At 52.8% G+C, this 25,360-nt stretch overlaps 11 protein-coding genes and 1 non-coding gene across 12 annotated transcripts; 6 read left to right on the forward strand and 6 right to left on the reverse strand.

Moving 5' to 3' along the window:
• Positions 1–915: 915 nt before the first annotated feature.
• Positions 916–2,540, forward strand: BGZ61DRAFT_346341 (cytochrome P450; the record flags this gene model as incomplete). The annotated part of the gene is made up of 3 exons (XM_046239867.1): positions 916–2,008; positions 2,064–2,327; positions 2,389–2,540. 3 exons carry the CDS (start codon positions 916–918, stop codon positions 2,538–2,540), a joined length of 1,509 nt encoding a protein of 502 aa, XP_046107805.1.
• Positions 2,541–3,404: 864 nt separating this feature from the next.
• BGZ61DRAFT_504555 (uncharacterized protein) lies at positions 3,405–6,947 on the forward strand. Its single transcript, XM_046251803.1, has 5 exons — positions 3,405–3,701; positions 3,753–4,626; positions 4,678–5,195; positions 5,248–6,210; positions 6,269–6,947. The coding sequence occupies exons 1-5, from the start codon at positions 3,444–3,446 to the stop codon at positions 6,806–6,808; spliced, it is 3,153 nt and encodes a 1,050-aa protein (XP_046107806.1). The 5' UTR covers positions 3,405–3,443; the 3' UTR covers positions 6,809–6,947.
• Positions 6,948–7,509: 562 nt separating this feature from the next.
• BGZ61DRAFT_345862 (fungal-specific transcription factor domain-containing protein) lies at positions 7,510–9,263 on the reverse strand (the record flags this gene model as incomplete). The annotated part of the gene is made up of 3 exons (XM_046239828.1): positions 7,510–8,206; positions 8,255–8,702; positions 8,762–9,263. 3 exons carry the CDS (start codon positions 9,261–9,263, stop codon positions 7,510–7,512), a joined length of 1,647 nt encoding a protein of 548 aa, XP_046107807.1.
• A 1,265-nt stretch (positions 9,264–10,528) lies between these two features.
• BGZ61DRAFT_t76 lies at positions 10,529–10,646 on the forward strand. The gene has a single exon. It is a non-coding gene; the product is annotated as a tRNA-Leu (tRNA).
• A 724-nt stretch (positions 10,647–11,370) lies between these two features.
• On the reverse strand, positions 11,371–11,904 carry BGZ61DRAFT_529921 (uncharacterized protein; the record flags this gene model as incomplete). Its single annotated transcript, XM_046253478.1, has 1 exon — positions 11,371–11,904. One exon carries the CDS (start codon positions 11,902–11,904, stop codon positions 11,371–11,373), a length of 534 nt encoding a protein of 177 aa, XP_046107808.1.
• Positions 11,905–12,863: 959 nt separating this feature from the next.
• BGZ61DRAFT_475346 (uncharacterized protein) lies at positions 12,864–14,033 on the reverse strand (the record flags this gene model as incomplete). The annotated part of the gene is made up of 1 exon (XM_046248680.1): positions 12,864–14,033. The coding sequence occupies one exon, from the start codon at positions 14,031–14,033 to the stop codon at positions 12,864–12,866; it is 1,170 nt and encodes a 389-aa protein (XP_046107809.1).
• A 1,258-nt stretch (positions 14,034–15,291) lies between these two features.
• On the forward strand, positions 15,292–15,990 carry BGZ61DRAFT_475347 (uncharacterized protein; the record flags this gene model as incomplete). The annotated part of the gene is made up of 2 exons (XM_046248681.1): positions 15,292–15,467; positions 15,519–15,990. The coding sequence occupies 2 exons, from the start codon at positions 15,292–15,294 to the stop codon at positions 15,988–15,990; spliced, it is 648 nt and encodes a 215-aa protein (XP_046107810.1).
• Positions 15,991–16,678: 688 nt separating this feature from the next.
• On the forward strand, positions 16,679–17,914 carry BGZ61DRAFT_187429 (hypoxanthine guanine phosphoribosyltransferase). The gene is made up of 3 exons (XM_046237770.1): positions 16,679–17,089; positions 17,155–17,574; positions 17,634–17,914. The coding sequence occupies exons 1-3, from the start codon at positions 17,078–17,080 to the stop codon at positions 17,796–17,798; spliced, it is 597 nt and encodes a 198-aa protein (XP_046107811.1). The 5' UTR covers positions 16,679–17,077; the 3' UTR covers positions 17,799–17,914.
• Positions 17,915–18,030: 116 nt separating this feature from the next.
• BGZ61DRAFT_529925 (uncharacterized protein) lies at positions 18,031–19,335 on the reverse strand (the record flags this gene model as incomplete). The annotated part of the gene is made up of 1 exon (XM_046253479.1): positions 18,031–19,335. One exon carries the CDS (start codon positions 19,333–19,335, stop codon positions 18,031–18,033), a length of 1,305 nt encoding a protein of 434 aa, XP_046107812.1.
• Positions 19,336–19,649: 314 nt separating this feature from the next.
• Positions 19,650–20,369, reverse strand: BGZ61DRAFT_475350 (oxidoreductase-like protein; the record flags this gene model as incomplete). The annotated part of the gene is made up of 1 exon (XM_046248682.1): positions 19,650–20,369. One exon carries the CDS (start codon positions 20,367–20,369, stop codon positions 19,650–19,652), a length of 720 nt encoding a protein of 239 aa, XP_046107813.1.
• Positions 20,370–20,983: 614 nt separating this feature from the next.
• On the forward strand, positions 20,984–23,018 carry BGZ61DRAFT_475351 (uncharacterized protein; the record flags this gene model as incomplete). The annotated part of the gene is made up of 2 exons (XM_046248683.1): positions 20,984–22,835; positions 22,888–23,018. The coding sequence occupies 2 exons, from the start codon at positions 20,984–20,986 to the stop codon at positions 23,016–23,018; spliced, it is 1,983 nt and encodes a 660-aa protein (XP_046107814.1).
• A 140-nt stretch (positions 23,019–23,158) lies between these two features.
• BGZ61DRAFT_446989 (dolichol-phosphate mannosyltransferase subunit 3) lies at positions 23,159–23,816 on the reverse strand. The gene is made up of 3 exons (XM_046245271.1): positions 23,631–23,816; positions 23,495–23,563; positions 23,159–23,444 (listed from the first exon to the last, which is right to left on the reverse strand). Exons 1-3 carry the CDS (start codon positions 23,676–23,678, stop codon positions 23,283–23,285), a joined length of 279 nt encoding a protein of 92 aa, XP_046107815.1. The 5' UTR covers positions 23,679–23,816; the 3' UTR covers positions 23,159–23,282.
• Positions 23,817–25,360: the final 1,544 nt, after the last annotated feature.

Below are 25,360 nucleotides of genomic sequence, written 5' to 3' on the forward strand. Positions count from 1 at the left end.
CGCGGATCAAGGTCGCACAACCGCTTCAAGGTTCAGCAGCCGCTCTGTTACGAAATACCGCTGTCTCGGACCGTGCCGCATCTGAGTTTTATGCCTTCATGCTGCCGCAGCCAGCTGTCATCTCCTTTCTTGCCCCTTGATCGTACTTCCTCATCTTTGTCCCCCACCAACGACCTGTGTTGTGTGACAACGACGATGAGGTGGCGCTGGCTTGGTCAGGATTATCAAATACTCAGCTGACGTTCATGGTTTGCTGAAAAGCCGAGGGATCGAGAGGTGCTCAAGGGGCCTATGCAGGTTCGATTCGTCAAGGGCCTGCAGGAATGATCACACGATCTTCAAGCTGCGCCTTTGGACACGACAGGTCTTGTAGTTGTGTGGGAGATTCTGCACATTCAAGCACCGACTTTGGAGACTTTTCGATAGTTGGACGCCCGACTTCCGCGCTCGTTTCTTTGTTTCACTGCAGGTGATATTGTTGGTGTGATATGACAGCACACGGACGGGCTATAATGGAGGCCTGTGGGGGCAATACGTCCGGGGCTCTGTTCCAATCGGACATAACTTACCGGCGGACCAACTGGTTTTAAAATATACTGAGGCAAGTTCTCAAAGGGTATTGGAGGGCTCCCGGCTCTGTCAGGAAATCCTTCGAAGCCATCGAGTCCTAGCGGACGAGATATGGTCCTACCAGGCTCACGTGTGGGGACGTCATCGTGGCTTTTCATCTCTTGGCTCTCATATGCTGATCAATAATGAGGCGTAGATGGGTGGTCCAAATCTGGGACAATGATTCAGAGTCTCGGGGATAATTCGAGGGCATTACAATATCGAGTCCCAGCCCACCTACCCATTTTTGTCCGCACTTTTTTTCTTGTTCATATTGGTGCTTCTATATGTTTTGATGCTGTCAATATGTTGGGTGCACTGTTGACGACTCTGATCCGAGAACACCTTCTTCTCACCGTTTTTCTTCTCCTGTTGCTTCCCCTTCCCCTAAAAGCCATCGAAGGCTTCTTCAGGAGATGGAAGCACGCCCAAAGCGCAGGTTGTCAGGAACCTGCCAGTAAAATTCCTGTCATTGATCCGATTATCGGGCTCGACTTCCTCTACAACGTGCTGTTTGGCAAGGCTCCTGAGAGGTACCTGGATAGCACATGGAGCACATTTCAGAAGCTGGGAACCACGTATACAGAGAGGCGTTTGACATGGGAATCCATCTATACGTGCGATGCGCAGAACCTGAAGCAAATACTAGCCACCGCCGCTCAGGATTTCGATCTTCCCGAGTTTCGAACGTCTGTTATCGGGCATTTCTTCGGCCAGGGCATTTTCGCCCTGTCTGGCCCCCCGTGGAAGCATGCGCGTATGATACTCCAGAAAGGCCTAAAGAAAGATAACCCGGGACCATTCATTGATACCCTTGAACGACACTTCCAAGCATTTATGAAACACATTCCGACCAACGGTGCTACGGTCGACCTACAACCTCTCTTCATGGGATTCGCAATGGACGTTGCGACCGACGTTCTCATGGGCCACTCAACGCATATGCTTGACGTGGATGGGGATCACACCAAGGAGCAACAGTTTGTAGACGACTACATGACATGCTCCGAGGAGATCATTCAGCAGATGCAGCTCGGGCCTCTACACTCACTCAGGATCAATTTTGAGGCAAGGAGGGCTAAGAAACGGCTATACGAGTATCTCGATGGCTTTATTGAGGAGTCGCTTCAGACAAACGGAAACAAGGCCGAATGCCTCTTGAACGAAATGATGTCCATGGCCAATGACCGCAAAGGCGTCAGCGATCAGATCCTGCACATCCTACTCGCGAGCCGCGACACAACATCGAGCTTGATGAGCAACCTCTTTTTCGCGCTTGCCAAGAAGCCGCACATGTACGCCAAGTTACGGGAGGAAGTGCTCCGAGTAGCTGGCGAGACGCCTCCCACTGCAAGCCAACTCAAGGAGCTGACGTACCTGAAGTGGTGCGTCAAAGAGTGTGAGTAGCCACTTTCCGATGCTTACGGGCCATGTATACTGACCAATCCCCGTAGCGTTGAGGCTGCATCCCGTCGTTCCCACCAATGCTCAGGTCGCCCTGAGAGACACGACACTCCCTCGAGGCGGCGGCCCCAACGGCCAGTCGCCGCTCTTTGTGCGCAAAGGAACAGCCATGTTCTACAACGTCTACGCCATGCACCGCAACGAAGCCACCTTTGGTCCCGACCCAGAAGAGTTCGTCCCTGAGCGTTGGGAGAATCTGCGACCAGGCTGGGGATATTTGCCCTTCAACGGTGGGGCACGATCTTGTGTCGGACGTAAGTCTTCCAGGCACGATAGTGCGGAATCTTGCACAATGCCAATACTAATATCGTGTAGAACAATACGCACTTCTGGAGACTCACTACGTCGTCGCAAGGATGGCTCAGACTTTCAAGACGCTGGAGTCCCGCGACGAGGAAGAGTGGATGGAGCTGTACGCTTTGGCGCTATGCTCCAAAAACGGTACACGAGTAGCTGTATCAACTTGATGGACCGGGAAAGGGATATGTGGAGAAACTATGCGTACACTTTTATGATTGTCGTTTACCCAGTGGTTACTTGTTCGGGCGGCGGAGTTGGAAATACCTTTGTCTTATCCGTAAACCTAATGAAAATGAACGTTACCATGCATAAACATGATGTTTTTCTTTTCTACTTAACGTATATACTGCCTTATCAGCTTATAATTCACAATACTAGAAACATCCCAACTGTCCGTACCAACACACTGCTCGAACAATTGATTGTGGCGGCATGCATGCGACCCGATTACATCACCTCGAGAAATCTCCTACAGATTCAGTTCTCTCCCCCCTTGTCATACGGGTTGCCAGGACGATGGTTCATCTAGAGGCATTCGACATCTCCAAATTCGAGCATTGAACGGACCGGGAAACGGAAATCCCATGTCTGATTCTAAGAGCGGTGTCGTGTGGGGAAGAATACCAGTCCGATCCACCAGCACCCAGCAACATTTGCGTCTTGGCTGCCTCATCTCGCCTAGCGCTGGCGTTGAGATCGCAAGCCGAGTCTCAAGAACCATCAAATATCCGATTTTACGTCTTCGATCCCGATTTAAAGTCTTCGTTCCCCGGGTTTAAGTCTTCGATTTCCGCGTTTAAGTCTTGTTTCCCCGCATTGAGTCTTGGTGTCCGGGTTTAAGTCTTCATTCCCCGTGTTTAAGTCTTCGCTTCCCCAGGGTTGAGGGTCGTTTTGACAGAGAGCAACGTTGGCGCCTCTCTCCAACGTTTCTCATACGTAATGAACTCAAAAATGCCAGAACATGTTTATATAGTGCAGGCCCAGCGTCAATGGGTGTCCATAATACCATTGCCTCAAACAAATCCAACAGTATCATTTTAGGGGCATTTTCTCCATCAAGAGATCCAGCCATGGGCAAGGTCGCGTCGCCTTCTCCTGTTTTGGGAGAGCACATCTCCGGTCAATCCAACAAACCTCTATCTAATCCGCCACATACCTTGACAAGCCAGCAAACCGTTGATGAATTGCGGAGCGATGCCGTTAAGGGCCTTGATCCTGAGGATGTACCCCGACTCTTGGCCGAATTTGGGCCCAACGAGCTGGAACAGAATAAGGGCGTTCAACCAGTGAAAATCTTCTTAGAGCAGATCTTCAATGCGATGACATTAGTGAGTAGTCATTAGTTCACCGGACTGTACGGGCTGACCTCTTGAGTAAAGGTTCTTCTCATGGCTTTGGGTGCTAGCTTTGGCATTCAGGCCTGGATCGAGGGTGGCATTTTAGCCGGCATCATCGTCCTCAATATCTTCATTGGATTCTTTCAGAGTCTTCAGGCTGAGCAAACAATCGACTCTCTACGGACCCTTGGCTCACCGACTTGCGAGGTATTTCGCGGTGGAAAGACCGTCACCGTCCAGACTGCCGATGTTGTCCCTGGAGACATTGTAGACCTCGCTACAGGTGATTCTGTTCCCGCGGACATTCGGATCATCGAAGCCATCAATCTGGAAGCGGACGAAGCATTGCTCACTGGAGAATCGGCGCCCGTCTTGAAAATCCCAAAGCTGACTTTCGACATCGACACCGGCCCAGGCGATCGCTTGAATGTGGTGTACAGCTCAACGATCATTACCAAGGGACGCGGTCGTGGCATTGTCTTCGCCACTGGCATGTTTACTGAAATTGGCCTCATCGCTAGCGCCCTAAGTGTTGGAGACGATATTAAAACATACAGAGAGGATGAGCCCAGCTCAACCTGGGGATCCATTCGCGCTGCCCTCAAGCCAATCTCCGATTGGATAGGCGAGTTTCTTGGCCTTACGGTGGGAACGCCTCTGCAGCGGAAGCTGTCCCAGCTGTTCCTCTGGCTATTTCTTTTCGCCATTGTTTGCGCTATCATCGTTTTGGGCGCGAACAACTTCAAAGCAAGAGAGGATGTCATCATATACGCCATCACTACTGCCATCGGCACGATACCTGTGTCTCTCTTGCTTGTTCTTACCTTGACCATGGCAGCCGGAACGAAGAAGATGGTTGAGCGCCATGTGATCGTCCGGAACCTTTCCAGTCTGGAGGCCTTGGGAGGTGTGACCAGTAGGTACCCGCATTTCAGACATGTTTCGGAACTCGACACTGATAATTTAGACATCTGTTCCGATAAGACGGGCACCATCACTCAGGGGCGAATGGTGGTGCGAAAGGCTTGGCTCCCTGGCTGTGGAACGTACTCGGTCGACTCGACGAGCGACGTGTACAACCCTACGGCCGGAGAAGTTCGATTTATTGGCTCCCAGCCCAAGGACATCGTCGATTCAACCCAGGAGAAGCAGGGTCAGGCCCACTTGATCGCCCCCCTCGACGAGCCGACCTCCAATATCGGTCTGCAATGGTACCTCAATGTTGCGTCGTTAGCGAACCTCGCAGTCATCGAACAGAGCGACGATAGCTCCGCAAACCCAGGAGAGTGGAGAGCCAAGGGTGCGCCAACTGAGATTGCCATTGAAGTTTTCGCCTCTCGGTTTGGATGGAACCGTATTCAGTTGTCGCAGACAGCTGGAGCTCAATGGAAACACCTAGCCGAGTTTCCCTTCGACTCGGATGTCAAAAAGATGACTGTGCTCTTCCAGAATACCGCTTCGAATGAGACACATGTTTTCACAAAGGTAAGGGCAGTTCCATCGTGAAGTGTCTAGGCTTGACTGACTGGTGAGACAGGGCGCCGTAGAACGAGTTCTCTCGTCTTGCAACTCAATCGCGATGAATGACAGCATTGAACCACTTACCTCAGCCATCAGCCGCGATATTCTCTCAAATATGGAGGCTCTGGCCAGTCAAGGCCTCCGCGTCCTCGCCCTTGCACACAAAGTCAACGAGCGTGTTGTCCCCGAGACCGAATTCGCCGGCGACATGACACCTAATCGCGTAGGCTTCGAGCAGAACCTCGTTTTCCGTGGCCTGATCGGCATCTATGATCCTCCACGCCCCGAGTCTCTCCCTAGCGTTCGCGCGTGCCAGGGCGCCGGCATTGTCGTGCATATGCTCACCGGCGACCACCCGGAAACCGCTCGCGCCATCGCCGTCGATGTTGGAATCCTTCCGTCTCCTGAAAAGGCTCGACTTCTCCCGGCCGATGTGGCAGAAACAATGATGATGGCGGCGCACGACTTCGACGCCCTCACTGAATCCCAGATTGACGACTTGCCCGAACTCCCCCTAGTTGTTGCGCGCTGCGCGCCCAGCACAAAGGTGCGCATGATAGAGGCGCTTCATCGGCGCCGGCGCTTCGTCGCCATGACGGGCGACGGCGTCAATGATAGTCCGAGTTTGAAGCGAGCCGATGTAGGTATTGCTATGGGTACAGGTTCGGACGTTGCCAAAGAGTCCTCGGATATCATTCTGACCGACGACAACTTTGCGTCAATCCTCAACGCCATCGAGGAAGGCCGGCGCATCTTTGACAATATCCAAAAGTTCATCTTGCACGTCTTGGCGGCCAACATCGGCTTCGTCATTACGCTGCTTGCCGGCCTCGCTTTCAAGGACAGCAGCGGTGTCTCTGTTTTCCAACTTACCCCAGTTGAGATTCTTTGGATGCTACTTGGAACTGGAGCTTTCTGTGAGACCGGGCTCGGTTTTGAGAAGGCAGTTCCGGATATCCTTAATCGGCCACCTCAAGATGTATGTCCTTTCCTATCCCTTGCAGCAGTAGCATTCTAATATCCGACCTTCTCCCTAGCTTAATTACGGCGTGTTTACTCCTGAATTCCTACTTGATATGGTCGTCTACGGGACTTTCATGGCTGGATGCGTCCTCGGATCCTTCACCCTCGTCATCTTTGGATTCAACAATGGCGACCTCGGCACCAACTGCAATCTCGAATATTCTCCATCTTGCGAACCCGTCTTTAGGGCGCGAGCGACCTGCTATTCGACGATGACGTGGATTTTTCTCCTTTTCGCCTGGGGCCTGATCGATTTCCGCCGCTCGTTCTTCGACATGCCCAACGGCTTCAAGGCTTGGGCCATGCATCTGTGGGGAAATAGGTTTCTGTTCTTCGCAGTGACGTTGGTATTCTTTACTGTGTTCGCGACGCTGTATATCCCCGTCTTGAATCATGTTGTATTTATGCACACGGGCATCAGCTGGGAATGGGCAATCGTCTTCATTGACGTTACGGTATTCATGGTGTTATCGGAGGCTTGGAAGTGGGCGAAGAGGATATATTTCCGGCGGAAAGCATTCCAAAACAGACATCATGAGGGGGAGTATTCATGAAAATGACCTGCTTGAGGAACAGCCCGGTCTACGGTGCTAGGTAAATCCCGAGGGTAATCTTTGCCTCAAGACACAAAGGCACCGTATCAATACCAGCCTTCATATGGGACACTCAGAATGCTAAAGATACCGCATCGACTCGATAAATTGGTCCTGCTTTTATGGACTAAAGCTAAGCTATGTAAGCCTTAGGTTTCCTAAATCATTAGGTATAAAATTTCCGAAGGCAATAAGTAGGTGAAGCATTCAAGGCCAATTCACTGAGTCGATATGGTATTGGCCTGCTGAAAATGAATCGTACAAGCTCGTCAATTTATACCGTATCGTGGTGCATAAAACTTTGCAGCCATCGTAACTAAGAGCCTCCAAAAAGCCTTCCTTGTTCCAGTCTCTGGCTTTATTTCACGCCCCTGGATTGAACTCTTCGTCCTGTTGTCCCATGCTTCCATCCCATATCGCCGTGTCCGTTCCGTAAATTGAGGGTATCATAATGAACTTTCCGTGCCCCTCCAACCTGGGAGGGGCTCGTTCGCCACGATGGACGCAACAGAGACATCAAGTCTCTCGAGTAAGAAGTAAGTTTGAAGCTCAACCTAGCTCCCTCAGTTCCCTTCGTTGCCTCGGCGGGGTCCTCCAGCGACCTTTACCAGAGGTACCACCGCGTCATTCCAAAAACATCAATGATGGCATCGATTCACCCCTCAAACCACCAAGAAGTCCATGTCCAAGTCTCTGAGTGATTGTACCCAACTCCTGTTCCCTCTTCCTTCGGCCTGCAACGCCCACAACTTGTGCAGGGCGTCTCTTGCGGCGTACAAAAATCCCCAGGGAGATTCCAACATTAATCGTTTTATCCTGTCAATGACCCACTCTTTCATCTCAGTGGTCTTGACGCTCGCGCCAAAGACAAAGGTGATCCACGCCGTTGCTTTGTAGTTGGCATCATCATCGGGAATAGAGATCAGCGTCTGCTGTAATTCTTCCAGTAGCATGTCGACCATCTCGTCGCTGTACACCGAATCCAAAGATGGAATCGCATGTAGGATGTAAAGACATGTACCAAGTCGGTGGCCTGATGCCACGCGAAAACGGCTCAATACGGGGTCTTTGTATATTGAAGGGAGGGACGAAACCTCCCGTGCCCAAGTTATCACGTCGACATTTTGAGCGCGATTAAACAGGGTTACACCAGCCGTGGTCACCATGCCGGGCGAGACAGCTTCCGCCGATATCTTGTTGGAGAGCTTGGCAGCGGTGAGCATAATCTCCAAGAGTTCGGGCGGGCAGCAATAGTAGCTATTCGCCGTCTTCTCTAAAATCTCCATCCCCTGACAGGAGTCAAAGAATGATCTGGAATCCGTGGCCGAGGGTCGAAAGGTGGATTCCAGTATATAATATCTGTGGCAAGGTCAGCGCCTGGGGTGGCCAAAGGGGAATGACACTTACACAAAACAGTCAGATACGATATAATTTCTCAAACTCGCGTCCACGCTGGAAGCAGGGAGCAGTGACATGATCCTACCAGCGCCATCCAGATGAGCTTTCCAGTTTTGCTTGCCAGATTCGATCAGTTCAACATTGATAAGGAACAACACAGAGGCGAGGAGAACATCCCCATCAATGGAATCGATGCTCTGCAGGGCAGACGGCATCATCTGCAGCACTTGCTGCTTGGCGACGAGGGCATCAACGAGCATTTGTTTTGGCCCGTGGCCCCTGTCAAGGGAGTCGGGACCGAGCCAGGGCCTTGCACGGTTGTACATGTGAGCGGCCGAGGCGGCGATGATGACCTGACGCAGCAGCGGGTGGGCCTGAGTCAGTGGGAGGAGGTTTCGGAAGGGGTTGTGGCCGGGGATATCATAGGCGACAAAGTCTCGACAGAGCCGCGATGAGACTGTAATGTCATCAGCCATGTTCACTACCAACAACCAATGAGGGCGCCGGACTACGCACAATAACCGAGATATTGCCTTTGGGAGTACTTCATGTCTTGGAATATGGGGTCGATGAGGGCCCAGGGAGTCGAGGCCTCGTTCTCGTACTCGTACTCCAGGGGGTTTGGGGAGGTGGGACAGACGAGCTGTGTGTCGCCGTTGACTACGAAGGCGTCATCGCCGTGGCTGGATACGACGTCGGCGTCGACGTCGGCGATGGCCTCGGACCCGGCCTCGGATGGAGTCGCGACGGAGCCAGAGGCCTGCCGGCTCCTCCGTCTCGGCGGCGGGCCCGGGGTCGGATAGAGCGCGGCACTCGACTTCTGGCCGGCCAGCTTGCCCCGCGAGGCGACGGCCCCGGTCCACAGGAACAGCTGGCCGTAGCCCAGACATTCGATGCCGCGGGCGGCGCACTTGGAGCATTGTGGGACCGAGCGATCACAGCGCAGGCGGCGGCGGCGACAGTTGTGGCATGGCTTGTCGGCGGCACCTCCTGACTGGACGTCGGCTGATGGAGCCATGGACGGAGGATGAGACGATGGAGAGCCAGACGGCCTCGGAAGAGCCAGGCGGTCTCGGAGGAGAGCGGGTGCGAGAGAGAATGAGAGTGTTTGAGCTGGGAAGCCGGGGTACAAGCCCGCTCTGAGCCTAGGGAACAGCCAGGTCCGCAGCAAGGGGCCAGAAACGTCTATTGATTAACAGCGCGTGCATATCCGCATCAGTCGATGCGTAAGTTCCTGGGCTGAGTTGACGGGCCTTGTGTGTCTGGGTCTTGTTGCCAGCCAGATTGAGTTGCTGGGAGTCGTCCTTGTATGGGCAGATGATGGCAGATGATGGCAGAGGAGGGAGCATCAGCGGCTGAGATATCTAGTCCTAAAGAGGCAGCCAAGACGCAATCTTGGATCCTCGGCCCCTCTTCTCCACAATTGCCGAACTCCGGGGCGCCGGCTATGATGGCTGAGTGCAAGGTTGAAACGCCAGCGGCACTTACAGCCCGTTGATAGCGATTAGCTACCCGAACGGTGCATTCGTATCTATTTGCTTTGCCCCTTATCGGTGCTTGATTGGGGGAGGTCGGTTTGAGTTCCTGATAACAAAGTCGCAGTCTGCAGGCGGTGACGATGACGACAGCTTCAAGGTGAAGGGCTCAGGACAAAGTGAACACCGGATTCAATAGACAGTGAACCACCCCGGAAGATACGGAAGTTTTGAGCTCGTCGTAGGTATAGAACTCTCAAGGTAGCCATTGCCTCCAAGTAAAATAAGCCGCCATCAGCCTACAGAATGAAGGTTGAGATGATCCTACACCACGCCCACGTCGTTCTTCAACCCACCCGCCATCGGCAGTTCGGTCCCTCCATGGATCTAGATACAAAGAGATATTTACGATCAAATCTGAAACAGAAGAGAAGCTGTAGGTCCCGGACCGTCCCGTAAATGCAACGCAAACCCACCCCGACGATGCCGAATCTGCAGACACAAAGTCTAGGGTAGCCGTGCAGCAAGTTGAGTCGGAAACGTGCGTTATCTGGGCCATGGCTCAACTCTGAGTATTCCGGCAACAGTCACAACTTCACGTGACATCACGACAATGGACGTATCGCATCCAGCCTTGACAGCAGAGCAAAAGAAGAAAATAATTTGCGAGATGGCCCTTTGGGAATGCGCAAAATGTGGTTAAAAGTCGAGACACTATGCGCCTTTCCATCTGCTTCGTACGACGTTCGATGACCCGAATATGTTCACGCCAGGCTCTTAGCCATTATCTTCCAGCGAATCCAAGCACGGCAGAGTGGCCGAGTGGTCTATGGCGACGGTCTCAAGAGCATGTATGTGCGCTTTCATCTGCGAAAAGCAGTGTTCCGTTCACGAAAGTGGCAGGGGTTCGAATCCCCTCTCTGTCAATACTTTTTGACTCATTTGTCTATTTATTCCTTGAAAGAAGAGATGGATGCAAGGAGTACTTTTTTGGTCATTTTATTAGAATGGCCCGTTACTCGCTGCAGCAGGCACGGACGAGAAAGAGTAAATAAAACACGCTCGGACGCAACTTTGCCTGCTGTAGAAATCCTGAATAACCCACATTTCTTCTTCCTCAAGTAACCCGAATCGGGAGAAAATGGTAAGCGAATAAATAGAATTTGTATAGTATTTAGGGCTGTGTGTGAATTCATGGGAACTTGACTTAGACATACATGAGTGGAGGCACTTGGAATGTATTGGAGACAAGAAGAGGGCCACCCATGATTAGCCAAATAGATACCGCACGTCTACCAACGAAACGACAGTCAACCACCACCACTTCGAGCTTGACGGACGGGGTGGACGTGCGGGCCTTGACAGCGGTGCGGAGACAGTCTGCCTTGACAATATACGGTTTGGGAGGCGAAGGTTTGAGGAACTGCAGTCCATGACGGTTGTTTCACAAGTCGATTTTATACATCCTGCTAACTCTAAAATTGCCCATCTCGTGTAAACTCGAAACATCCTGAATTTGATTCATCCAAAACTCTACAAATGCAAAATTTCCCTGTCCCATGTGACCCATCCCATGTGTAAACTGTCCCATGTGTAAAACTCCATCATCTCAGAGCCCTGAAACTTCTCATCCGTTTCCGTCCGTGTTTCTTAATATTGGACGCCATTGCCTTCTGCCAACAGGGCAAGCATTCGATGCATGTCGACCTTGGCCATCGCATCTTCAAGTAGCTGGAGTCGCTTGTCGCGTTGGCTGGTATTGGCAGTGAGACGGGCTGTCTCGCAGGCGGTGGAAACCTGCTTGGTGAAGTACTTCATCAAGCCCTCTTGCTTGCCGAGTGCCAACACTTCCCGCTCGCATCGGAGGCGAATGCCTTCCTCCCTGGCGTCGAAATGGCGACGGACAACGAAAGACATCTTGCGAGTGATTTTTCTGGCTTGGCAAACCAGATCTGAGAGTTCGCTGGTGGAGAGGGGGTAGGGCATTTCATCCATAGCGTCGCGAGTCTGACGGAGGGCCTTGATGGCGTTTTCTATCTTGGCGTCGAGTTGGTCGTCCATAGAGGGACGGCCATTGGTGAGTGTCTCCTCCGAGCAGTTGATGAGACCACAAAGTTCCTTGTGGTGAGTGGCATTATCCGCCTGGCTCTTAGAGGGAACAGCAGCAGTAGTTGAGGTCGACATATTGAATGATGGTTGTGTGTGTGTGTGTGTGTGTGTGTGTGTGTGTTGTGATAAATATTTGAGAGTGTGGTCAAGTAGTTGTGTGAGGCGCGTCGATGGATGTGGTGTGGTAAAGTGATTGTGTTTGATGGACGACAACAGTCTAGAACCCTGTGCAAGCTTGAACAAATGGTGATATTAAGAGAGTCGAGAGGCTTAAGCACTGAAGAGATGATGGGAAGGTGAGAGTCTGTATTCAAAAAAAGAGGAAAGTGCACCCTTTTTATAATACTTCGATGGCAGGAAACCGGAGATGCCAAAATGTTGTAAACTCAGATCCAGGTGTCAAGGCAGTTTGGACAACCCTTGTGAAGACAACTCCGTCTCGGTCCTGTGCGTGGGAACCCTTGCAAACCGGTTTCGATGGGTATAAACGGGTCTTCCTGGACGAAGAGGTGGTTCAGACTTTGTGGAATTGGCCATGGTGCTGGATGCTTGCTGTTATTCGTTCCGGAAGGTGCCAGTGAGGTTCTCATGGAAGAAGACAGAAGCCAAGCGCATGCCATTTGGCGGAGGGCACCACTGCGGTTAGCTATAGTTTTGGAAAAATGAGAGCAAAAGACGAAAGATGCGAAAAGGCTAAAAACAATTGAAGTGACAGGCGGATTGATCGCAAAGGTCAGATGGTCGTCCGGTCGTGGAGGAAATCTGTGCCATTTATGGGCAACCCTGAAGGCTGAAGCAGCACATCGAAGACTCGCGATGGAGTCAAGCCCGCTCTAAAAATTATGGTGCTATGAGTCACATAAGGATCCCCCAGGAATGAAACGAACTGGAAAACTCCTGGTGACTGATTCTAAGCTAAGATGGCTGTTTCTGATCCATCAGATGATCCCGTCCTTGGCATCAGCTATCCCTGGACCCCAATTTGTCATGATACTCCGCATGCCCCAGCAAATGATTCAACTCCGCCTTGTGCCTCAGAGCCGGCGCTGCTCTGGCCCTCTGGTGACGCGGTACGCTTCCAAGCCCACCAGTCGATCCAGGTCCGCCGCCGCAATGGTCGTCAACCCTCTGCCCCGCCCGCCCACCGTCCGAACATCCTCATACTGGTAGTCCCCCATGTCGTATACTTGGGGTTGCGCGCGAGAAGGAGGGTAAGTCGAGTAGGCCGGTCGTGCGAGTGCCATCTCCGGTTCCGCTGGTCGCATGGCCCGGGGCTGGTGGCGGGCAACCTCGTCGGCAACATCTTGGCGGAATGCTTGCCTCACTGCCATAGGGAGGAACTCGGTCAGGGTCCCAGTCTGTTGGGTCAAGGCCTCTCCGAAGGACTTTTTCATCGCATCAGCTACCTTTTCGACGGCTCTGTTAACAATGTCTTCCATGCGCCCGTTGGCAATCTCGTCAATGTTGTCCGTCTGCGTTGCTGCATTGCTTGTCGGCACCGGCGCATGATGGGGCTCGTGGTCAGAGTTGACCGCCTTCTGCGTTCGACCAGCATGTGGCTCAAAGTAAGCAGTCCTCTTCCTCTTCAGAGATGGGGCGGGAGGAAATGGTGAAGCCGGCTGCGGGCTGCCTTCGAGCGAAGGAGGCGTGGCGGAGTGTTTGCTGGACCGTTTACCGCCTTGCTTGCCTTGTCTCTTGCTTTGCTCAATTGACGGGTGTGCCTCATCAGAACCATTTTCCGAAGAACCATCAGTCGGAGACTCTTCAGGAGATCGATTGGCGCGATGTTTCTCCTTCTTGACGGCCGCGAGGGCTTTTTGTAGCTTCTTTCGTGCCCAGAGAATCAACCCACGTCTCCTGACCTCATTCGTAAACTTGTCGTTACTGGTGCGCGAGAGAGCCTGGTGAGCGGCAAGAGCAGTTAGGAAAAACTCGAGAGATGGCCGCTCCTCATCGCTCGCCACAATGGCCCAGGAGCCGAAATGGTGCGAACAGTGGTATTGAGACCAGGTCACACACCGCCCGACACCGGTTTTGTGCAGTTTATCGATGACTCGTTGGTATAAATCGGGGTCGTTTTTCGCCTCGGGCAAGATGTAGCTAATAGCTAAAGCCTCCATGTCACGGATAGCTTCCGCATCTTCAACGAACTTCGGGCGGGTGTTGCCGCGGGGCGGCTTCGGGCTTGGGGACTCGGACGTCATGACCCAGGTGCTTGAGATCAGGCGGGCTCGGCAGGGAGGGTATCGAGAGGAGGGATTTCAAGGGAAATTGAAAAGGTCGTTGCATCGAAGGTGAAAAGGAGAGAAGGCAACCGGCAGATAAGTCGGTTAGGGTGTTGTTGTTGGTTGTGAATGATTCACTGATAAAACCTCATAGATTTGTGTGTATTCGTCTCGCGGCGTGCTTTTCCAAAGGATGAAATCGACGAGATCAAATTGTCGGCTTAGGAAATTAGGTAAACCCTCCTGAATCTGCTTAGGGTCTTATAAAGTCCCTGTTGCGTCGACGTCCGGGGTTTTTGGCATGCAGGATTGGGATTTCCTTCGGCAGGGCGTTTGAGGGAATCATGCCCACCGCGAATTTCCTGTCTACCATGCCCCTCAAGTGGCCCTAAGATTGGTATTGAGGGTTTAAGGTTTAGGTCTAATGCTGAGTTAATCTTATGTAGAAGCTCGATGTGTGCTGTGTCGTCTGATGCTGATGAATTAAGGTAGATTGGGGAGTTTGCTGCATCGTGGTCGGGATCACACCAACGGCAGCGTCATCTCACTGCTGAAAAACAGCATGGCACGCCAAAAGAAATGTGGTTCCCGTGCTTCGTATTGCTTGCTCGTCCATTCAAGCATACCCGAAAGTGGCAGCAATGGGCAGTTGAGCCGTGGCAGCCCTCACCCGGTACAACAGCTGGGGGGAGTCGGGTATCCGCGTGAGAGCGAGAGAATAATGCACATTGTAAAGACAAATACTTGGCCAAGGACCGAGAATAGTGGCGAGGCTTCTTCATGGTGTGACTGATTGACAGGGGACCACGGCGAATCGAAGAAACTCAGCGTATGCAGACTGTGCTTTCCTTGCGTTGAATGCTTTGTACTGAATTGTCTCCCTCGAGTAATTATTGTGACTGTGAAAACTGAATAGAATGGGTTGTCATTTTTGTCGATGGAAGATAGCAAAGGCAGGCTGATTGTCGCCGAGCCGTCCTGTTCGGAACTAGGCGAGCAGCGCTTTTCCACGTCACATGTGTCGAATCTTGACAGGGTGGTCGTGATGGAAGATTTGACCTATAATCTGTCACCTCTTTGGACTAGGTGAAGGAAGATTCAACTTGAAGTGCGAATATGAATCAGGACTGAAGCAAAAAGGCCGGCTATAAAATGGTCAGGCTCGCCGTCTCATGACTATCCTGCATGTCCAGCCACTTTGCACCGCTTACTTACCTTTCAAGATCTGAATACGAAGATGACCTATTCGATAGATCTGCTGAGCGACGCCTCCAAGAGGGCCGAGGAGATATTTTTCCAAGCTGGGAATAATAGCTCCCGAGCTGCTCGAAATAGGTGCTTCCATGCCATCTGTGCCTTTAATGAAGTCGATCTTGACGCACCGGCTAGTGAACGGGTTGCGGCTTGGAACAAGTAAGTCAACATTTCGGCTACCCGTTGTGGACATTCGCAAATAGCTTCCAGAATCGTGGCGCCCTTTGAGAACTGCAGTACGCGGGACGAGGTGGTAGCCACAGCCGATATCGCATTCGAGGATCCATCCATGATTCCGTCTGCAACTCTCGTCAAGGCTCCGATCCACATGGACTATCGACTCCGAGTCCGCGTCGCGCCGACAGCGTTTATCAATCGCGGCTGCAGTATTGTCGACACGCCGGTGGCAGATGCGAGAATTGGAGAGCGTGTCAACATTGGATCTAACGTGACCATTATCTCCGCGGGCCACTCGATGACAGTCGACAATACTCGAAGCGACCGAGCTGTGGTAGCGAAGTCATCATCGGCGACTGTGCTTGGAATGGAGCCGGTGCCACTCTACTGTGCTGGGTGGAGATTTGAACTTTCCGTTATGCAAAACTTTCCGTTATTGTTGCAGGCCTGGGCCCTGATGTCGACATTGGATGCCACAGCATCATCGGGGCTGGGAGCCCAGTGACCAAGAATGTCTTGGCGTATCATTTCGTAGTTGGGAACCCAGCAAAGGTAATGGGCCCAGTCGGCAGTGAGGTCGCGACGAAGCCAAAGGACATCATCCTGACTCTCGAGGATGCACTGAGGATGTATTAAACTGTGGTGGAACAACCAACGAGAAGCCCATCGGAGAGGTCCGACACTGGATCAAGGGATCGTCCTGGGCGACAGGGGAAGTGAGACAGTGGGGAAATATCTGTCGCAGCAAAGGCGCTGAAACTGGAGCATGTAATGAAGCCGGCCTGGATTGTGTTCCGTCAGCGAGAGCCGGATGGTGGTGGTGTTGATGATGAGTGGGATCATTGGGATGTCGTGCCTTGCATGCAGACATTTCGTACCTACATTGTGCACCGATGGAATCAGTTCTCGCCTTCCCATCTTGCAATCGCTGCTGTTACAGCGCAGGTACCGCCTGTAGGCGCCAAGGAACACCCCTCCGCGACCCCTCCAGACCCTCCAATTAAGGCCCATTACAGTATTTATGCGGCTGGCCCCCACTGAAGCAATCCTTGCGTCGGCGGCTTCCGATGGTATTCACTGCATTCAGTGGGTCACCAGCAAGGCACCAGCAAATGGATCGTCGCGAATCGCGGGGTCCATCGCCAAAAGAGCAGGAGCGAGAAAAAAAAAAAGTGCCCGTGCTTCCGCGCGACCAGCATCATCCCGTCGGTCCTTTTCAGCGCTGTCTGCCTGGACTTTTTTTTTGTTCCTCTTCTCTTTCTTTTTCTCTCTCTTGGGCACTCATCTCAGCCGTGTGCTCCCTCGTCGCCTCTTGCTTTACCTTTCCTTCTTCCTCGTTGTGATACCCCCGACTACAATACCGCCAAGATGCCTGAGAAGCTCTACGTCACCTACAACGATGTAAGTGCCAAGTTCCAACCCCTCCTACCCCGCCACCCCGCCGTGATGATGGCTGCGGCGACGATGATGGTGGGCCACCTGCGCGAAATGGACGCGATACCTGGATGGAGCGAGCAGGATGAGCAGACGCACCGGAAGCAGCTCTGCGCAAGCCCCCTGTGCACGTACAAACGCAGCGTTGTTGCACCATCATGACGGGAATCGTGGGGAAGTGGAATGGAGAAGTTACATGACAAACTTGACGCAGCACTGACAGGCAATTCACTAGGTCCACAGGCTGTGCCAGCAGTCGGCTGGCAAGCTTCTCGCCGACTTCCAGCCCCAGCTCATGATCGCCATCGGCGGCGGTGGTTACGTCCCTGCCCGAATTCTGCGATCCTTCCTTAAGCAGCCCGGCTCTCCCAACATCCCCATTCAGGCCATCGGTCTCTCCCTCTACGAGTCGCTAGGCAATGACGAGGTCGAGGAGCCCGGTACCAAGGTCACCCGCACCCAGTGGCTCGACTTGACTGCCCTGGGTGAGATGGAGAACCTTGTCGGCAAGCGCATTTTGATCGTCGATGAGGTCGATGACACCCGAACCACACTGGAGTACGCCGTCAAGGAGCTTGAGAAGGACGTCGAGGCCGCCCGTCTGCGTATGGGTGGCGATGCCCCCAAGACCCAGTTCAGCATCTTTGTCCTCCACGTACGTCCCATACCACCGAGTCTATAAATGCGTCGGTGTCACATGCTAACACCGTCTAGAACAAGGACAAGCCGAAGAAGGGCACGCTCCCCCACGACATGCTGTCCAACGGCTACCAGGCTGCTCAGACTGTGCAGGACGTTTGGATCTGCTACCCCTGGGAGGCCATCGACATTGAAGAGCACGACAAGCTCGCCAGCCAGCAGACCCCCAACGGCAACTAGACAAACTAGTGTACGAAACTAGAAGCTCCCAGACCGGACTCACGGCTACGATGAATGAATATCTTGCAAGAATTTAAAATAAATATCGTCCTTGATTCTCCTGCAAATCTGATATTTATCTTCGAGCCATCGCCTGTGATGTCTCGTCTAATCTACTGCTCTAATCTACTGCTGTGCTGACTCCTCTCAGTCTTGGATATTCATGTACATGCTGCTTCCGTCCGAATATTCCTTAAATCTGTCTTTCCTCCGCTTCTAACTCCCACCTAGCCTCCAATCTGCTAATAAACATGAGGGGAAGACACCCATCTCTGATATAAGTGTTCCGCTCGCAAAGAACCGCGGCGCTTGTTTTTAAATATGCGCATCGGAATTTCGCCCACATCTGTGGTAACACTCGGTCTGGATCGGGGAGCTGGCTCAGGCTTCTAGCCGTGGCTGGTCGTGGCCAAGTTGAATTGTCCATTATCGTGTCGACCATGTGGGATGTGGCACATTCAGAGGAGGGTTCGATGCGCGTGCAATCGCCAAAGTCGGAGAGCCAGAGAAAGTTGTGGTTTTTATACGTCCCCATCTGAAACTCGACGCCCTTCGCATCCAGCCCGCACGCCCAATGTATTATCGCCAGTGTCGCGCCCATCATGACCACCCAGCATGGGACCCAGCTCGAGGACTCTTTCCATAACTGGTCGAAGAAGACAGGCCGGTCTTGCAGCTCCCCCGTCTGACGATCCAGCTCCGGCCTTATTTCTCCCATGCGCACGCTCAGTCTCATTCCCGAGAACCCAGCATGCTCAAAGGCAGCCTTGTGAAGCCGTGGATCGAGGTACTTCTTGATGAGCGCACGGCAATGGTGAGGGTGGAGAGGATGGATGTATTCCATCATGAAGCCCTCCGCGGTAGTCGAAGTCCCCAGGCGCTTTCGTTGGAAGACTGTGGGTCCTGGTCGAGGGACTTTTGGAATGGGGAATTGAGAATCCTTTACTACAATATTTTGAACCGCCGGCCAGTGCTCCTTTAGTTTGTTGTACACTCGTATATGGGCGGCGAGCTCGTTGTTTGCGTCAAGAGGCTCATTAAAGAGCTTGACGACTTTTGTTCTGGGGCCAATCTGTGTTGTGTAGACCCGGGATTTGTCGGTGACAGCCATCTGCTTCAACAGGAAGCTTGGTTCGTCATCCTGTCCGTCAAATAGAGAGCCCAAAAATTTGCCGAGACGGTTCCGGAGTGGCAGGTTCGCGCGATCCTGTTCCCTAGACAGAGCTCGTGTTGGCTCAGCAGGCCTCGTGACGATGAAGTACATTTTCTGTCCCTTGACTAAGACATGATCCATGGGCAGAGTTTTGTCTTGTGGTGTTTCACCCACGGTGGAGGATGGAGGTTGATGAGGTTCAGTCTCGGCCTGCCTCAGGGCCATGCAATTGTTGCAAGCATGGTTGCGGTTGCCGCGTCCGAGGATGAGGACCTCAAGAGCACTGCGTTGGATGCGGTAGTGGAGCAGGCAAGGAGATGATGATTTGCTGTTAGTTGAACCCATTATGATGTATTGTATATGAAGGAAAGCCTCAGATAATTAGAAGATTGCGAAAGGAAGGACATCTTTCTAGGGAATCGAGACTATTTATACTCGCCGATGAAAGAGTTTGCACTCGGAGTTGAGGGAGCCATGAAGGTGCATAGGAACAGCCATGAAGGTGCATCGGGAGCCATGAAGGTGTCTTGTAAAGTCTATTCATTAAATCATCAAGTCTATCAAATACACGGTCCCTCTATGCATGGGACCATGGCGGGTATATGCTCTTTGTACCTGTCGCCTCTACCTTGTTGTCGCTCCAACTCGCAAAATCTCGTCTAGTTGCCCGCCGAAGCCTCTCGCTCATGCATCTCCTTTAGTCGCTTCTCTTGCTTCATGAACTCTCTAATGCCCACCGGCACACTCTCAAAGACATCCTTAGCCCAGAGGTCCTTGGCGATCTTGGGGCCGGTGCTCGGTGTCCAGTTGGACTCTGAACCGCCACCATCGTCGTCCACGGACCCGGCGCTCTCGGCAAGCGCCTTCTGCGCGGTGGCATTCTGGAGCGCCCACTCTTCCATCTCCTCGCGGAACCGTTCCCACACGCAGTTGACGCACCCGCTCATGCAGCAGTTGTCGGGCTCTTCGGGTTTGGGGGGCACGAGGATGCCGCCGATGTACGTCGACTGTGACTTCTTGGTTGCGAGGCGGACAGCCATCTCCTCGGGGGTGAGCACGCGCGAGCCGAAAATGTTGCGCACCCGTTCTTCCGGCGTTTGCTCTGCTGGACTCGACGTGGTTTGGCTTGTGCTTGCCGGCGTGGGCGAGGACGCAGAGGTGTCGGCAGGCGAGACAGTAGGGTCGGTGGACTTGGGTAACTCGACAGGTCTCGGCCTGGGCGGCGGCGCCTTGAGGATGCTCTCGTAGTAGGGTCCCAACGGGGTTCTCTGCGGCCACTCTTCGACGGCGGCCTTTGGTGCACTCGCGAAAGCCCGGGTGCTTGTAGCCGAGGACCACAAGGGTCGCAACCGAGGGGCCAATCGCGCTGGAACTGACATGGTCAGGAGAAAGGCAGAAAAGACCGAGGGTTATCGAGGCTGCATCCGTGGCAGGTTGGTTGTGTGTTGAGTTGAGAGTGGCGATCCGGCTCAACGGGGCTTTAACACTTTCTTGGAGTCGTGACTCGGAATTCCGTGCTTTGCCTCGGACGTCATCGGGCGGGATGACCGATGGAACTAGCATCTTGGAGTGCAGGGTACGTACCTGCACCTGACCAAGAGCGTCACGTGAGCTCGCGTATTACATGTCTTCGCGTCGCTCATCATAACTTGGAAGTAAGAAGGGCGATTTCGTGTGGCCCAAGATCCGACACGCAATTGAACACTGAATATCACCGAAATTATATGTCTTGGACGAGCCGCTCGGGTCTTCGGGAGTCTCTAAGTGTCAACGTCCTTCAGTGGCTTGGCTTGTGCTTGTCTTGGTTGTAGCTCGCTAAATTTGGCAGGCGGTGAGGCCCACCTTTGGACGCGACTGGTCCATGTAAACAATCGCCGCATGCGACACCACTAATAATCGCCCGCCGTCATAGCTTCAACTCAGCGTGAAAGCAAGCGGACAGAGAGGGAGACATGACAGACACCTGCGAAACATAACAACACAGAAACCGGCAATGGAGGAGTCTGCACCAAAGCGGCGACGCACATCGCCTCGCACCTCTCTCGACATCGCTGGCGCATCCCCGACTCCCACATCGCCAGACGCCGAGACTACAGCGCGACGGAAACGCCCGTCTTTCGCCTCGCCGACCAAAGCAAGCCTTGCGCACCACAATCCAGAAATCCTCGAGAGACGGCGCTCCGCATCCCCCCAGAAGAGCCCCAATGTCCGCCGCGCCTTGTCGCAGGACCCGAGAAATGACCCGGTAGAGCAGAGCCCGTCGGAGCTCTTGGCGATCCGCCTGGCGGACAGCGTGCTGGAGAGCGACGTGGGAAGGACGGATGATGCAGAGCCAACGCCTGGCGCAGGCCGGTCAATTCGACGCGCAGGAGGAAGCATGGGAGCGGCAGCGAGGCGAACACCAAATAGGCCGAACCCGCGTCCATTACCACCACCAGGTTCCGACGAGGAAGAGGAGGCCAATCCATTCCTTGGTCGAGTCCTCCGACGATCACCTCCGCCGAACGCGCCTGGCCTTCCTTCTGCCTCGATACCCGAGTCAGAACTCGAGCCCGAGTCCGAAATCCCCGAGCCAGAGTTGCCGCCTTCTGTACCCGATATCGTTTCGTCGACTCCGCCCCGAGGAATCCACTCGAGCCCGTTGCGATGGAGGGAGAAAAGCAAGCCTAAGAGCTCTCCCCTTAAGCAACCCCCCGCTCGAATATCCGAGAACTCGAGCTTTCCAACAAAGAGCATATCTCGGCCGTTATTTGGAAAAGAAGCTCCACGGCAGACTGTGCCTGTTGAAGAGCCGTCAGCCAACCCGAGGAAGCCTCGTGTCTTTGACCCGAACGCGACGAAGAAGAACGAGAGAGACGCTCTGCGAGAAGAGATCGAGGAGTTGAGAAAGGACCTGGGAACGGCGCGAGCGGAGAATGAACGCATCAGAGTCATGCAGAAATCAGGTCGCGTACTGGCGCCCTCTGATCCGGACAAGATTATCGATCTTGTACAACGTCAACACGTCGCGGAAAGTTCTCGGTCACGACTTACGTCGTCTCAACGGCTCGTCAAGATGGCACTGAACCCCATTGGACTGCTTCCATTTGGGAAGCCGCCAGCTCCAGCGCCCTTGGTGTCCAATGACAAGGAGGAGGAAGAAGGAGAGGAGCTCAATATCAAGTCCCATCACCCAGTCCCTATGACGGCCGAGGAAGAACTTCCCTATTTGGAGTTGTTCAGCCCCTTCTCTCTTACTTCAAAACTCTCAGTCCTCCCAGAAGAGGCAGACCAGCCATTACGACAGGTACATTCGATCACTCTACGGTCCCGCGAGTCTCCTGGGATGTTCACGTCACGGATTGAAATGACAGTCAGCGCCATGGACCTGACCATTCTCGACCTGAAGGTGGCTGCACTGGAACCTGCCGCGAAGGCAGAACTAGGACCATTTGTCGAGAAAATTTGTGCCGGAGACTGCAACCGAACCATGCAGCGGAATGTTGGCATCCTGTCGTGGGCTATGGGGGAGTGGGTACGAGTTGCGACGGAGCGCGCAGCTTTTTGGTGCCAGTTGGAGAAGGGTCTTGGGTCGAAAGGTGCAGTGCTAGAAGCAGCGGGGAAAATGCGAACACGGAAATCCAAACGAAGGAAGGACGACGAGGAAGATGAAGAAGCTGCTTCAGAAGACGGCACCTTCAACAAGGCAGATCTCATACGATACCTGGGTCAACAATGGTTTGAGGTTTCAATTCCGAGCGACGACGAGGGTCCGAGAGCCGTGCGGCTCGAGTGGAAGACTGGGTTTGACTGGACGGGAGAGGCCCAGATTAAGCTGGGGGCCATGGTTGGCGTTCCAGGGAAATGTGAGTTTTCATTTTGACCCTTTCTGTTACTATTTACTGACGTCTTGCACAGGGCATCAAATGGATGAACGGGGGGCATTGGGCAAGATCCCCGAGCTGTTTGCAGAACTAGTGGAAGGCGGAGAAAAGCCAGAGGTAGCAGTCCGGACAATTGTAGCATTAGTGGCTGGAGACATGGCATGATTTTGTGGTAAAGGCACGAACTGAGATACGAAACGATGATCGACTTCATGAAGTAGGCAGGGCTGCCCCGCAGAGGAGGGTTCAGTGGCACGAGGCGCATTGTATGAGAGAAGCAAGACCAAGATACCATCAGGAGTACGACTGTGATTAAGTATATTTGGCCAAATGATATAGGGCCTGGATGTGTCTGTAGTATCTTACACTCCGTTCTTTTTCTCTATGTCCATTACATGATTCCTGTGTCGGTCGTAGCAGGCGTGCTGTTTAGTCGACGTCGACACCCAGCTTTCGCAAGTCAACCTTGGCCTCGTCAATCTCCTGCATCAGCTCCTTGTGAGCATCGGGGACGTCGTTGAAGGTGAGGATGCCCAGTCCGAGGCGGAAGAGGAGGTATGCGCCGAACGAGACGAGGGCCCAGAAGGGGAGCTGTCCTTGTATTAGCCTGCTGTCGCTTGCCCAGAGCGGACGGAACGTACTACGGGGACAATCTGCTCCTGCACAACGGGAGGGAGAGGAATGAGCTCGAGGAAGAGGGCGAGGTAAAGCTGCGGCGCACAAGGTTAGCGAACCGCCCTGTGGTTGATCGGTTCAGGAGAGAGGCGGGAGTCCTACGGAGGAGACGAGGAGGGCGAGGGAGATGGTCTGCTGGGCGCGAGTCATGATTGCGGGCGAGGGTGACGGCGAGTCGAGTTTCGTAAAAGGAGAGACGGGGGAGAGCGAGGGTGCGCAAGCGGGCGGGTGGTGAGGGCGATGGCACAGTTGCGATGCGATTGATTATCTGGCTGCTGCTCGCTGAGGAGACGTGTAAGGTGTGTCAGGGGGGCGCGTTTGGTGGTGGGAAATTTGGGATGACTAAGGGGGCTTAGTCATCCGGTTGCAGACACGGGCGTCTAAGCCAACTACACCAAACCATCCACACAAGCATCCACACGATGCCTGTGGATGAACAAGTCTGGACGTGTCACTTGGTGCATTTTATGTCTACCTGTATACAGAAAAAAATACAACTTTTACTTTGCAGTATTTGGTTCGTTGTTGGAATGCATTTAGTGCAGACCGAACCGGAGACAGTCTATGGATATTGCAGGAATCTAAGTCTAATGGGAGGGAAGTAGGAAATCTAACAAGAGCTGCTGCGAGAGCTGGCTAAGAAATTGAAGAAAAAACAAGAAGCGTATATCAGAAACTAGAGAAGGGGAAAAGTATCCGCGCTCAATTGCTCAAGCATTGCAGTGACTTTAAAAGTCGCGGCTAGTCTGCCCGACAGTCATTAAAACACCAGTGCGGGCTCTCCAGCACCACACCAGTCAAAAGACTCGACGTCTTTTTCGAAGATCAAATTGCAAAACAGATGAAAGCAAAAAAAAATAATGGAAAAACAAATAAAGGAAAAGACAAAAGAAAAAATGTCGCCCAAATAGCGCTTATGATGATCAGGATGAGACTAACACAAGGAGCTCATTTCTTTCCCTTCGACTTCTTGGAGGTGGAGCGAGCTGTTGGTTTGGGGATTTCCCTCCTGACGCGAGCGAGTTCGTTGTCATATTTGACGTCTAGATCTTCGATTTCCTTTTGATTCTGCGCTGCCCAGGCCTCGCTCTTTTCTTCCAGTCTTCTGTGGTCTCTGGCAGCCTGTTGATTCTGCTTCTGCAAGATGGTCATTTGGGCAGGGAGGTTGCGAGTGAATTCAGCTATGTCGTTGAGATGCTTGATGTCTTTGGAGGTCTCTTGATGTCGCGTCTCGGTATTTTCTTCGAGCTTCTTGATATCCTTGACATTCTCCTGATGTTGTGTTGCTAGAGCCTCACGCTTTTCGTTGAGGTCCTTGATGTCTTTGGAAGCCTCTTGATGTTGCGTATCGGTCTTTTCTTCGAGGTTCTTGATATCCTTGGCATTCTCCTGATGTTGTGTTGCTAATTCCTCACTCTTTTCGTTGAGGTCCTTGATACCTTTGGCAGTCCCTCGATGTTGTGCCCTTGAGGTCGCAATATTTTTGTTGATGTTCTTGATACGTCTGAAAATATCTTGATGTTGTGTATCCGTCTTTTTTTCGAGGTTCTCGATATCTTTGACCATCTCCTGATGTTGTGTTGTTAAGGTCTCATTTTTTTCGTTGAGGCCCTTCATGCCTTTGGCGATCTCTCGATGTTGTGTCATTGAGGACTCACTATTCTCGTTGAGGTTGTTGATATCCTTGGTAACATCCTGTTTGAAGTCGTTGACGACCTCGTTCACACGCTGAATCTGCGTCGAGGCGGAATTGATATCTTTGGCAACATCTTGTTTGAAGTCTTTTGCGGCCTCCGTCACCTTCTGAAGCTGCTTCGAGATGTAATCAATTT

The sequence above is a fragment of the Ilyonectria robusta genome (genome assembly GCF_021365365.1).
Source record: "Ilyonectria robusta strain PMI_751 chromosome Unknown BGZ61scaffold_5, whole genome shotgun sequence".
In the NCBI taxonomy this organism is placed as follows: domain Eukaryota; kingdom Fungi; phylum Ascomycota; class Sordariomycetes; order Hypocreales; family Nectriaceae; genus Ilyonectria; species Ilyonectria robusta.